The sequence below is a fragment of the Berghia stephanieae genome, chromosome 2 (assembly GCF_034508935.2).
Source record: "Berghia stephanieae isolate SIO BIC M18660-M18661 chromosome 2, UCSD_Bste_1.3, whole genome shotgun sequence".
NCBI lineage: Eukaryota > Metazoa > Mollusca > Gastropoda > Nudibranchia > Aeolidiidae > Berghia > Berghia stephanieae.
The window spans coordinates 120,710,950-120,725,301 of NC_088361.1; the positions used below are offsets into that span (position 1 = coordinate 120,710,950).

General features: G+C 33.0%; 1 protein-coding gene across 1 annotated transcript in view; it reads right to left on the reverse strand.

The window, feature by feature from the left end:
- Positions 1–3,124: 3,124 nt before the first annotated feature.
- The window catches only part of LOC144966449 (ceramide synthase 2-like), a 65,157-nt gene continuing 53,929 nt past the window's right edge, over positions 3,125–14,352 (reverse strand). The window contains exons 3-10 of the mRNA XM_078902980.1: positions 13,994–14,100; positions 12,270–12,327; positions 10,852–10,902; positions 10,309–10,401; positions 9,689–9,817; positions 8,867–8,973; positions 8,264–8,432; positions 3,125–6,215 (exon numbers count right to left, since the gene is read on the reverse strand). Of these exons, the coding sequence (XP_078759106.1) occupies positions 6,063–6,215; positions 8,264–8,432; positions 8,867–8,973; positions 9,689–9,817; positions 10,309–10,401; positions 10,852–10,902; positions 12,270–12,327; positions 13,994–14,100 (867 nt within the window). The 3' untranslated portion in view covers positions 3,125–6,062. The remainder of the gene's footprint in view (positions 6,216–8,263; positions 8,433–8,866; positions 8,974–9,688; positions 9,818–10,308; positions 10,402–10,851; positions 10,903–12,269; positions 12,328–13,993; positions 14,101–14,352) is intronic.

Genomic DNA, 14,352 nt, shown 5'->3' on the forward strand with positions numbered 1-14,352 from the left:
TTCCCTCCCAGCTAGGATTCCGGCCAGTGCCAGGACAAAACCAAGTAATCTCATTCCGAGACAAAGACAGAAAGCATGTTGGATAACAGATATAAGGGGATAGAAGACACAGTATGTACCTCCCTGCCCGCTATGGGAGGTCAGGATCCCCACCCAGTATGTGGATGTTTAATGTGAGCCAAGTATTAACGCGCTTAAAAATGGTGTGCCATTGTTCTACTGTAATTAAACTTGATACCATTGAAAAGAGAGAGAGACACAAGATTCGTTTTCACAATAAATTGATTGATATTTTTGCTGTCAACCAAAGATAGACGAATGAATCTTACGTTTAAATAAAGGTGTGTCAATTGTTTTCTATGAACTTCTAATTATTAGCTTTATGATTTTTTTTATAAAATGAGAAACAAAATAATGCTTGTCCAGGGGAAAAAAGTCAGCACACATGCCTGGTCATACACATATTGAATATATCATAGTCGTATAAAAACTTATGACACAAATTGCATTAGATATGTGATAAATAATTAACTCAGCTGATAGGATTTCTTTCCTGAGAGATGAGTAATACAAAAAGAGATGGTATGAAATATTAAAAGGTGGATTTAGTGAAAGATAGATACAATGTGGTGATGACTATTAGTGATGATGATCGTGATGATATGAGAAGATGATGATGAATTAATGATGTGTGGGATTGAGGTGGATGAACAGTAATGAGTTGTGAAGTGAAGTAATGATGTGTGGATAAGAGCATGGTGAAAGTAATAATTGGTGAGAGGAAATCAAGAAATAATGATGCCATGGTATAAAGCATACAAGGGAAATAATAATTGGTGAGAGGAAATCAAGAAATAATGATGCCATGGTATAAAAGCATACAAGAGAAATAATAATTGGTGAGAGGTAAATAAAGTCCATAATGGTAGAGATTGGTTACACTTGACATGGTTAATAAAATTACCATAAACAAAAGTAAATCAGATTTCATTGTAAAAAAAAAAAAAAAAATTGAAACTTTTGCATATTGGTTTGGACTTGATGAAGCAATGCTGATGCCGGTTTCATACAAGATGGTGAGTGATACTGTTCCGATGACAAAACAGATTTTTCATTTTTATGTCAAATGTGGACCAACCGAGAGATCCTCAAAATTTTCTATTTTTCTAAAAAAAAAAAAAGTTTCAGACTAAGAGTCTTTTAAAAAGTGTTAGTGGAAGTCATCTTAGTTGCTATATATATATATATATATATATATATATATATATATATATATATATATATATATATATATATATATATATATATATATATATATATATATATTGCTCAAAATATATAAACTCTGGGGCATATAGGGCCCCTGTTGAAAGTTATTTATAACTTATTCTATCATGATCAGCTAAAAACCGGGCATAATTTGACTAATTTATAAATGAACACTCAAATCCTCATTATAAAAATGGAAGCAATAAAATTAAGAAGAAAATCTCAAATCATTTTTTAAAATTAAAAAAAAAAAATAATATACCTTGAATCTGAAGTGGTGTTACTAATTCCTTGGAGTAATCGTATTAATTCAAATGTCATTGGTTTTTACAATATACAACATGGATACGATAAACAAGTGTTATGTGAAAATAAAGATTTAAAAATTTAACATTTCCTTAATAACAAAAAATATAATATAATATAATATTGATGTACAAAGGAGGCAAGGTTGGATTCCTTTTAGAGACAAAGTCTTTGGCTTTAGGCATGTTACTTGAGACAAGTCGTTGGACTCCTGACTAAGATTCTTCACTTGCCTCCTTCTTCAACATGTAACCATAGCCATCGTAGTTATAGCCTGACACTGACAAAAAAAAATGACGTCAAAATGCCAGTCTCTCGCCACCAAAAGAAAACAAATTATGAGTTGTATTCAATAGTTCAACCAATGAAATAACTTGTTTCCTTCTACTAACGACAACTCACTAGACGCTACACAAACCTAAAGAATGACGTCAAACTGCCAGTCATAGAGGGTTCTAGTGTCAGGCTTTATGTTAACAATGGCTACGATGTAACACACAATCATAAAACGTCATAATTTTTTATGTCCATATGAAATTGAATGTAAGCTTCAATCTAATTACGAAAACAGATAAAATGGACTGTTTCGAATTCCCCCTTTATCAACAAACAGGATGAATGAAACAATGCAGATGAATGAGATAATGTGGTAGTGGTGTTTCATTCATCCTGTTTGTTGATAAAGGGGAAGCCCGAAACGTCCATTTTATCTGTTTTCGTAATTAAATTGAAGCTTACATTCAATTTTATATTGTTATTTATTTCTTTGAACGTCAAGCAGCAACATTTACATTAATTTTTTATGTCCAAATTTTACCCCAATAAAAATGAAAAATGAAAAATCCCAAAAAACAAAAGAGAAGTAAATATTACATTTTATAAATCCTTATAGATGGTCAAATAATGAGGATAACCAACCTTATACCTAGAAGTAACAAGATGTTGGTAAACATGTTTTCTCTTTGTGCATAAGTATTGCATACAACACAGCTGTTATCATGACGTGGTTGGAACTATCTTATTACATACATACATACACACACTGGAAACCATTGGTTAGGACCATCCTATAACATCAATATAATCATCAAAGCTACTGATTGGTTGTTTGGCTTATATGGAGTTATATACCATGTCTAATGAGAAATACCGAGTAGATGTGTTACTTTTGATTTGATCAAACCAATCATAAAATTGATTTTTAATATTTTGAAATCTGAAGCATTTTGATTGGTTACGATAAATTTAAATAGTGGGGGGGGGGGGTGTCAAAGAAGGTCTTTTAAGATATCTTTATTTCTTTATTTCCTTATATAAATCCAATAATACTGTTAAAGATATTCTTGATAATACAGGAATCGATTTTTTTTTTAAATAGCGTTTCCTATTTGATACATTTGACTTTATAATTCCAAATTTCAACTCCATCTATCCTTTTGACCTACAAAATCTGTTATGACACTTTTGGACCTTTGGAAAAAAAATGTATTGTTAACATTTCATAATGATTGGATTGTAAAATAAAAATGGAGATGTAATAAAATGTTAATTTCTTTTTGTGTGAAAATTTGCAAAATCATTTTATTCGGTGACAAATTTTATCTAAGTGTGATATCATTACTTTGTCATCATTTAATTATGTATCTCAACAGCCAATTCAAACTAGCACACTTGATGAAAATGACAAAACAGAATAAAATAATGACTGATGTCATTAGATATGGCATTGGTGTTAGTCTTGTTGGATGGGACTGGTTTTAGTCAAAGTAAGGTTATTAACTGGTGACTAATAACGTGAGACATGACATTGCTGTAAATTTGTTGGGTGGGACTAGTTTTGGTTAATGGAAGTTAATGGAATTAGAAATTAAATGGCGACTGAGGCCCTTTCAGGTCATAGTATCAATGCCTAAAAAAAAAAAGGATTTCATCTAATTCATATCATCCACGAAGGCATGGATATCAGTCAACATACACATAGCGTCCAGTATAATGACAGCTAGGTTAGTAAAAGAGGCAGTTAAATTTTCAACTAGCCCAACATATCGCAAAACAGTCTGGTTTATCATATCTTTTATTCGTTTACGTCTATTTCAAATTAATAAAAATTTAGAAAAAATATAGCCATGAATTAAACAATTTCAATTCAGAATTGGTAAAAAACATGAAGTGGTAGAAGTAAAATAGGTACATTTCTAAGTATCTGTATTAACCACTGATTGTCAAAAACATTATTTTGTAAGACACCCACCTTATGTAATACATTACAATTTACTGCAAATTATAGCTTTTTTTTTTGCATATTAATGACAGGCATGGAGAATGAATTATTGAATTAAAATGAGATAAATTCAATTTTTGTTCACTGTAAATCATAAATTTTGTCATGACCTACAGGGTGTCTCAGACTAGCACCATCCAGGTTTTTTATAAAACTGTGTTTTACTCTGTTGAGGATTTCATAATGTTGATCCTTGTGAAACCGATAGGCGATTAGTTCTAATAATGGGGGTGTAATCACGTGGATTATTCTTTATTTTTAGTGATGAAGGAATTTGTCATTTAAATGAGCAAGTAAACTGATATGCAATTCCTATTCAGAGTTTCTACAGACCTGTTTGGCTACCTTGAAGATGTTACTATAGATAGTTCAAAGATGACGTCACTCAGGTCTTTGTTATTGTTTTTTGCCATCTGCGTTTATGAGTAATGCTCACTGAACTGTATTAACCTGACTATAAACGTTCATGGATACACACAGTTTTGTGTGTTGGTCCGTTTTACTTCCGGATGGCAATGTTATGAGCTTCTTAGCCAAGCGCATACTATCTATAAGTTGATAACAAAACTTATTTTTTCAGCAAGATGGATCTTCACCACTCTTCGCTACTTGGGTACGTAACTACCTGAATCAGACTTTTAGTGGAAGATGAATTTGGCAAAGAGGTCCTCTAGAGTGGCTACTCCAATCACCAGATCTATCACCTTTGACTATTTCCTTTGGGGACATCTTAAATATGTTGTTTATCAGAATTATCCACATCTCGATGATATGAAAGATGCGATAACAACTGAGTGTCAAAAGATCAACACTGAAACCCTCAATAAAGTAAAAGACAGTTTTATTAAGAGTAATGATGCATAATATGTCAATGCAGACGGTGAACAATTTGAGTATCTGTTAAGATTATGATCAATAAAATTGATGTTCACATGTCTTTTAATATCAATCAGGATGGTGCGTTACTTCTGGAACATCCTGTATTGCCCTTTTTCAGATGGAAAATAGATAAATACTCAAATCATAAATAATGACAATAATACATCATGTATAATTTAACACATAAAAATGGTAAAAATGTGTTTGAAGGATATGTAAACTCCAAATGACAAAACGTGTTCTTTTGATTTATCATCAAGTGGCACAAGAAGCAAAATGAATTCACATCAGATCGAAACACAGGATTTTGTGAAGAAAATTATTGGGACCAATCTTCATTTCTGTGCAATATTTCTTTTTTTTTTAAATATATTGTATAAATAATAATAATGATATAAACAGGCTGCCATAGATATGTGAATGAGAGTCTCCATTCGATAATGGAAAGGTAGAAAATAGTTTACACAATAAAGTCTGCTGATTCCCAGATTTTTCCTTGTAATGACCTTTTTTATTCTTCATTTTTGCCACATTACCTTCTCTTCCAAATCAAACACAACAGGTTTTGTCACAGGCTTACAGGTTGACTCAAATAAGATTCTTAAGGCCCATACTTGGACAGTAAAAGTATTGAACAAAAATTAATAAAATATTTTTTTATTAAAGAGCTGAAGAAAGGGTTTAAACCTAAAAGGTTCCTTTTTTATCTTTAATTGAGATGCTACATTAAATTTTGTTGATTTTTTTTTTTATCCAATCCAGAGCTGCAATACAAATTACACAGCTTGCCTCTAACATACTAGTAAAGCAATACCAGATTACAGTTTATCCCTAACCTGATTGTGGTGTAAAACCAGACCGCACAGCTTAATCTCAATACCTGCTTTAATTTTTTTTTTTTAAAGAGCAACAAATGAAAAGAACTTTTTGAATCAAAGCTTCAAAATTTTTGTCATAACAAATAGCTGTCAATAAAAGGAATAAGACAATACAAATAAGATTGACTTAAGGGTTCTTTTGTTTGTTTTTTTTTCTAAAAAGTAAATATATCTACATCACAAAAAACAATCAGGACATTGATAGAAAATAATATTGTTTTATTCTATGTCCAAAACTGAAGTCCGATTCATTAAATAAACCCATTTTATTACTTGGATTAACACATTTTAGATTCAGACTGTTCTTTCTTTTGTTATCATTCAAAAATCTTTCATAATGAAAAAAAAACCCTAGAAACAAAAAACAAAAAATATATATATATATTGTAAAATTATAAGAAGCAAATAACCACCAAACACAAAAGTATTTACCAAACCTATGAAAAACTTCATGTAACTTTTTTACTATTGCGATGTACAACACCATTGCTCTCAGCTGTCTTGTTGTGGGATTTCACGTGATTGGTCTTTACACTTTTGCCATTTTTCGCATCTTCCTCTCCCTCTGATGCTGATTCCATGCTGCTTCTAGAGTCATTTATCTGTCAGGCAAACAATTTAAAAAGTGAAGGAAAAGATTAATTCATGATGCAGCTGCGTGGTCATATGATACTCACCTTTGGATCTAAGGTCCTGGGTTTGAGCCCCACTCTGAGCAGTGCATAATTGAGTCCTTGGAAAAGGCTCTTTACTCACATTCTCTCATCATACTCAGGTGCAAAATGAGCACGGCCAATAACAGTGCTGTCTCTATTGGAAAAATTGTAATACTGGCCAGGGACCCTTTGTAAAGTGCTTTGAGCATGTTTAGTGGATATTACGCTATGCATACTCTTGTCAGAGAAACCATCCTTACATCTTCATCGGTAATATGTTATATCATGCTCCTGAACTCAAAACATGACCTTGCATTAGTCTGGGAGTTCAAGTCAGTGGTTAGACATTCCTTTTGTGTACATTTTGGGAAAGGCATTTTGCATATATTGTCAATGTCCTGCCAGAGATGTGCATTCCATTCAGAAGTTCTTCCAGAATAAATCTGTGTTTCTTTCCCTAAAAATTGAACTGCATTTATCATCCTATGTGTAAATGTCAATAATCCCACCATCCGTCGATTAAAAAAATTGTTACGGACTTAGAACAAGGCGTTTACAGTGGTCAAGCACCATAAAAAGTTGTGTTTTGCCCCAATCTGATATTAACCATAAATCATAAATTATTAGGACTCAATCTAATCCTATTTTTTTTTTAATAAAAAAATTAAGTGGTTTAAGATATATATCAAGACCTTCACTAAAACACATTAGAACTTTGCTTTTAACTTTGAAGTCACTAGTGCAAAAATCTGCAATATCTGCGGGAAATAAAGGTTATTATGAGCAGGCACTAATCTACTTTAATTATTAAACTACTGCAATGTGGAAATTAACATAAAATGAGACAAAACTTTTGAGCCACCAATGAACAAAATCAATTCCATAATAAAGTCTGTAAGAACACGCAAATGAATTTGGCAACAGGTGGCCAGATGGTGATTCCCAACATCCAAGGACTAATCATTATGCCCTAGCAGATTTTATAAACAATCATTTGAGTCAACTGATGATAAAATTACCCTCAATTTAAGAAAGGTTTGCTAGTTAATTGGATATCAATCTGTAAAAATTAGTTTTATAATTTTTAAATTGCATCTTTGCTCGTGGGCCAAAATTTAATACGGGCTGTATAGAACAATTTTGACCCCAATCCTTTTTTTTTTTACAGAATACATATAAGGAGATGAGATTGTCAAAAGGTTAGAAATCTAGGGTTTAGATGCCCTCACATGAAACCAAGAAAAGGGAAGATATTAGAACTAGTTAAAAGCAGGGAATACTCTTATCAGTGTAACCAGGTTGAGACCACTTAAAGGTTCCATTTAGTGATACAGGATCTCCATCAAGAGAGACTTACTCAAATTTCATGATATTCTATTTTTTTTTAAAACAACATAAAGTAATGAAATGTCAGCTTCAATTTATTGAACGAAGACAGAAAATGTAAATGCTTCGGTTCTCCTTTTATAAAAAAAAAACTGAATGAAACACTAAGGACGATTGAAAGATGTGGGAATTCTGTTTTGTAGATAAAGGAGAAATTCGAAATATCCACATTATTTGGGGACAGCGTGGCTCAGCGGCATGGTCTTCACTTCGTACCCGTAAGCTACCAAGTTCAACTACCCCTGCGCTGTGTGGCCTTGAGCTAGTCACCTAGTGATGCCTCAGTTATTTTCCAGTCTTCTCTTGGAATAGACCCTCAAGAAAAATTTCCCAGAAGGGATGAATAAAGGGAATTATCCATAACTGCCTGTTGTCAAATACTCTTTCAAACATGAGTCGAGAGGGGTAATATGAGTAAAGTGCCTTACAAAATCGAGACCAGTTTTCCACAATCATTGTCATCCATCAAACCACTGATAAAGCTTTACATTGCTCGACTTTTAGGAAAGACAAGACACCAAACCACAGAGCCACAGAGCATACATAATACTTAATATTTGAGGTGAAGATCATAATGACCTAATTCCTGATGAAGCACAACTACTCACCTCCCCTTGAATGGCATCCTTGGCGATGAGGCAGATGTAGTAGAACCAGATAATGTGTAACACCTGCAGGACACAAAGGAGGGCATTGTAGACGGAGTGCATGCTGAAGTAGGGCATGTTCTCACCACCCATTAGGGGAAGGGCTTCAAACATTGTCGAGTAGATGATCCTGAAAAAGTGTAAACAGAGCTAAAGTATTGAAAAACAAAAATTGTGCTTAAGTATTGGGAAAAAAAGTGTTAAAGTATTGAAAAATATAAATAGTGAAGCAAAGGTATTGATTAATACAACACATCTAATAAACAGAAACAAAACAAACAAACAAACAAAGAAAGAAAGACAAAATACATGACAGAGAATATTTTTGGTTCAAAACCTTCTTAAATCAACAAGACTAACAATATTTAATGGTAGCAAAATATATAAGGGCTAAAAAGTCTGCAATGCAAGACTTTGGAATGAAATCATTGTATAAAATTCCTTCTCCCCCATCCTTCTTCTCCTTCTCCTTCTCTTCCCCTCCTTCTTCTTCTTCCTCCTCCTCATCCTCCTCCTCCTCCTCCTCCTTTTCGTATATATTAGAGAAATGAGACCAGACTGTACCTGAATGGAAATATAATCATCCTTGTGATGACCCAAACCACCATGAAAGTGAAAAAGATTCCCTCGCATAGTTTGTCGTATTTCAGATACTTGGCCACTTTACCTGCCTGAAAACAAATAATGATGATGGTAATTATAATCAAAATGATGATGGTCATAGTAATTATAATAATAATAATAATAATAATAATATATAATAATAATAATAATAAATAATAATAATAATAATAATAATAATAATAATAATAATATAATAATAATAATATATAATAATAATAATAATAATAATAATAAATAATAATAATAAAATAATAATAATAATAACAACGACGATGATGATGATGATGATGATGATGATGATGATGATGATGATGATGATGATGATGAAATTTAAGAGTTACCTTCAATATATCAACAAGTTCCAAAGAACTCTCAAACTTTCAACTAATCATGTTATCCAAACTATTATGTAATGTAAAAGTGACATTTTAAAAACTACTTACTCTTTATATACAAGGTCCAACGCACTTAGTAAAAACAAACATTTTAATCACATGTATATAAAATCACTGTCCTTATACAGCTGGTGTTTGTGCCCCTTCCCAACAACAAAATCAAGCAATTTTGAGATAGTCAGTTGGTTAAAAGATAAGTGACAATGATTGCAAAACGATCATCTTAACCCGTGTCCTTGGGTAAGGCAGTTTAGACTCATTACCCGATTTGACAATGAAGATATAAGCCGCGGTATTCAGTGTTTTTTTAAAGTCCATATCATCAAGCAGGTTAGTATTTATTTTACATGGTAGTGACATTACTCACCTCCAACCAGGAGTCCACAGCATCGTGGACCAACAAAACCAACGTCCCCATTCGCACAAAGTTGTTGACCCAAGACAGTGACAGCAACGAGATGGTAGACACATGATGGACGATCATCTCTGTAAAATCCTGCGAAAGGAAAAGGAGTAGATAAAAAAAGAAGACAAAAAAAACGTTAAGTTAAGTTCAACATTGCTGTCTGATAAAGACACTTTTCCCACCACTGCAAACTTTAATGAAATTATTGTATTGATATAAGCACACGGCAAAACAATTAATAATAATAATAATAATAATAATAATAATAATAATAATAATAATAATAATAATAATAATAATAATAATAATAATAATAATAATAATAATAATAATAATGATAACAATGATAATGAACACTTATAACGACCATTAACATCCTTAGGTCCTGAGAGCTTTGGGCACTAAATACAAATGAATAAATAGAGAGACAAATCTAACATATTCCTTGAATCAAGATAATACAGTTAGTGAGCACAAAGAAAAGGGTAAGAATGTCTGGCCAAAAGCGATGAAAATATTATGAGTTATAACATTACAAAAATTAATTTTATCAGGATGATGAGAGAGAAAAATAAACTAACCTTTCTCCTAATGTCAGTGAAAAGAGAGAACATGAGACTGAAGTAAAATCCAAGTTGTATCATGTAATACCAGTACACATCGTCGTCAATGGTCTGGGGAATAAATCGTAATATCAAATTTATCACTTGGCTACATAGTCATCACTTTGTAAAGAAATGCGTAGACTTTTTTTTTAAATGTAGACACAGCATGTTCTTCAGAACCATAAATTTGGTTCGTTGCTGATTTCATCCCCGTTTCTTCAGCATTTAACTTCCATATAAAATAATTGATAAGCAAAGGGAGACTGTCTGAAACTTCAATTTAAAAGTATTCCCATGTGAAGATACTAAGACAAAGGTCTTAGATCACTACACTGAAATATAAAATTAATTTAGCATCAAATAAACCAAAACGTACGATTAAGGAGAGTATAAAAATAAGAGGCTTTTCTCCAAATCCATTTCACTTCTTGATCATCGTTCTGGCAAAACACAACATGAATTTGTTTGCAGCATGCCCTATCTCATATAAAAATTGCTTAACATCATAATGCTACTTACATGTGTGGGCCATCCTTGCCAACACTCAATTGTTTTATAGAACCAAGGTTTCTGTGGGAAAACATTATCAACTATCAATATAACTATAAAAAGAAATAAATACGAGTTATAATTGTCATATAACAAAAAAAAGAAAAAAAATATATAACCAAATATTATGCAAAATTATTCTTTTTTAATAAGACATGATTTCAATAACAATAAACAATAACACAATGTGTTGAGAATGATTACATATCATGAAAACTTCATAAGACAATGTCCTATCCATATGTTTTGGATGATAGAAGAACATATTAAAAAAATTTTAAAAATTGAGCTTTTATAGAGTGCAATATCCACTAAAGCGCTTTACAAGGGTCCTGGTCAACAGCAACATGTAGGATGGGACACAACGCCTATTAGGCGATATTACAATTTTTCAGACAAAGACAACGCTGTTAACGGCCAGGTACTCTTTATACACCTGAATACGGTGAGAGAATGTGAGTAATGAGCCTTTTCCAAGGACTCAACTATGCGCCAAGTGCGAGGCTCGAACCCAGGACCGTCCGATCCGAAAGCGAGTGTCATACCACTAGACCACATAGCCGTAACATATAACACTTCAAAGAGACAAAATATGGGATTCATATATTGGGGTTTCATAAAATCAAAGCACAAAAACAAAACACCCTGTATCCAAGGCGTTACAATGTTTGTTCATTGAGCTAAACCAATGCCTGAATAGCAATCAAAAGGTATTATTGTAATACTACTCATAGATGTAAACCACTGCCTCAATATGCTATTATATTGGAATGAAACAGTTCCCAAAAAATACATTTTAAAATTAAAATGATCAGAAGTGTGAAATTTTAGTACCTCGCACTTAAAGAGACTACATTCATTATCTCCAACAAACCCAAGAATTTAACATGTCATATTTTTACCATAAATTTAGTTTCACAATTTAAATCATCCCGACATAATGATGTCATACTCTGGAGGAAAAAAAAACACATTTCAAAAAATTCAACCAGAAAACTTGCTCTTTAAATATTGACCGATTAAAATGACTATCATCTTGTCAAAAACTCTCAAACATGGTACTTCAAGGAAGTACTAGTCTTGAGAATTTTTGACGAGATGAGAGTCATTTTAATCAATCAATATATGAAGACGGGTTTTCTGGCTGCAGTATTTTTTAATGTGTTGTCTTTGTTTTGTTGGGGGGTTTTTTTGTGTTTTTGGGGTGGGGGGGGGGGGGGGGGGGGGTTTGTTGGGTTTTTGTTTTTTTTCAGAGTACAGCAGAATACTGCCTAGAGGTAGTGGACCACATATGAGAAAATTGGTCGTAAAGGATAAGAGTGAAATTGAAACGCAGGTCTACTGTATATACATGGGATATTTCCCCAAGTCCAAAACAACTGACTTACATCCAGATGCATGTACACCCCAAACCAGAAGATAAAAAAGTAGTAAATGCCTCTCCATCTGAAAAAAAGGAAAAGAAAGAGAAAAAAAAAACCATTTCAATTAACAAAATTAACCATTTTTCAAAAATTACTTGTAAAAGTAAACAGTAAACAAAACATATGATAGTCGGATAAATAGGTGGGGGGGGGGGGGGATAAGATAAAGTCAAAGGTGTAGATTACAGCAGCAATATAAGACTGACTTCTATAGCAGTCCTTCCAACTTAGGGATATGGGTCACTTCATAGTATTAATGGTTAAAAAGTAACAATTCATCTTATCTTTTTAACATTTCCACCAAAAGGGAGACTCTCCAGTGGCATCTCGGACTCTCAGTCAAAGGCCATGGAAAAAGTGTTGTGTCTCAGATAAAAGTACGCTTGAATATGACAGCTTCCCTTGCACAAAAAGAAATCCTGCTACGATCTGGGTGAAACCCGCGTGGTCTCATTCCAAAACAAGAGCAGCAAACACATGGTAAAATCCAAGGACTACAGATATAACGGTGATGGTCAGAAATCCTAATAGCAGCCACATCCATCAACCACCATATTACAGTCTACAAGAGATATTTCTCTTAATTTTCTACACTAACGCCAACCAGAGTTTTTTTACAATTATCACATGCTCACTATGCACAGGTCAAAAAATCTTAAAACCTCAAAACTCTTAAAAACCATTCGTCTTTAATGTTTCATTCATCGTGTTTTGTTGACAAAGGGTAAACCCTAAACGTCCATATTTCTGTCCTCGTTAATTAGATTGGAGCTTCCATTCTATTTGACTATTGTTATTTAAAATGGGTAAAAAGCTGCTTTGTCAAAGAATGGCAAAGTAATCTTGTAAGGTATCGAAGAATGACGAGTCTGGGGAGATTATAGAGCAGTAAAGTTAGGTGCCCCAAACGTAAACAAAGGTCGAGAAGCACGTGGCAAACCACATGTTCCTGTCTTGACAGCTCACGTTCCAATGTAAATAATAGAAAAAAATAACCTTTAAAATTTGGCTGTTAGGTGGCAAAAGAAACACATATTCATAAATACTCGATCATGCATCAATAAATGTCTAGATATGGATATTTTATGGAACAAAAGGTAAAATTTTCTAAAATTTATCAAAAGTTACAGTCTATCTATTTTTAGACCAGAGCAAATTATTGCGCTGGTGTGAACAAAACGAGAATTATTCGGAGCCTGATTTTCATAATAATTTAGCCTTATATTATTATTTCTGCAACTGTTAGATTTTATGTAAACATATTTTCAATACTGAAAGTGTATTGCCTACAACTCAAACTACAAAATTGGGAGACCTATATTGTGCGTAAATTATTCCGGTCCCTAACGGAAATCACTAGCAACTTGTTATTGTTTACGTTTGGGGCACCTAACTTTACTGCTTTATAAAAACCATAAATGTCTACAAATGGACTTAAACCTCATGCCTCTCACAGCTATATGAATACTCTTCCCCCCCCCCCCCCCCCCCTCAACCCCCACCCCTCCCTTTCCAAAAAGAGAATTAATATAAAATAACAATAACAACCTCGAAACCTAATTTTTGTTTTGCCGTGAGTCCAAGACAGTACCTCTACATCGTCCTTGCACACAACATATTTTGTAATCATTCATGAAAACTTGGGTAAACAAAAAAAGCATGGTCATGAAATTTTGACTGTCACATACGCTGACTCCTTGAACTTTTTAAGGACTGGTGTTCGTTCTTGATTTCTCCTGACTCTAAACCAGCGTTCCACATGCCGTCTTGTCACATTGGTCTGCTTTGCCAAACTCTGGGGGATAAAAACAGTTAAGGCAGGGGGAAAGGGGTAGTAGGTTTTGTAGTATGAAAAATATATAATTCAGTCTTAGGGCACTGCAACATAAGATATTATCACCATAATTTTTTCTAATGTGCTTTGTGAGTGTTGTTTTTGCGGCAGGCTTCTCATCTTGTTACATAAATCAAGCAATGTTGAGGACTGTTATAGTCAGTAACTATATGATCGACAATGGTTGCAAACATTGTGGTCCAAGAGCCGTGT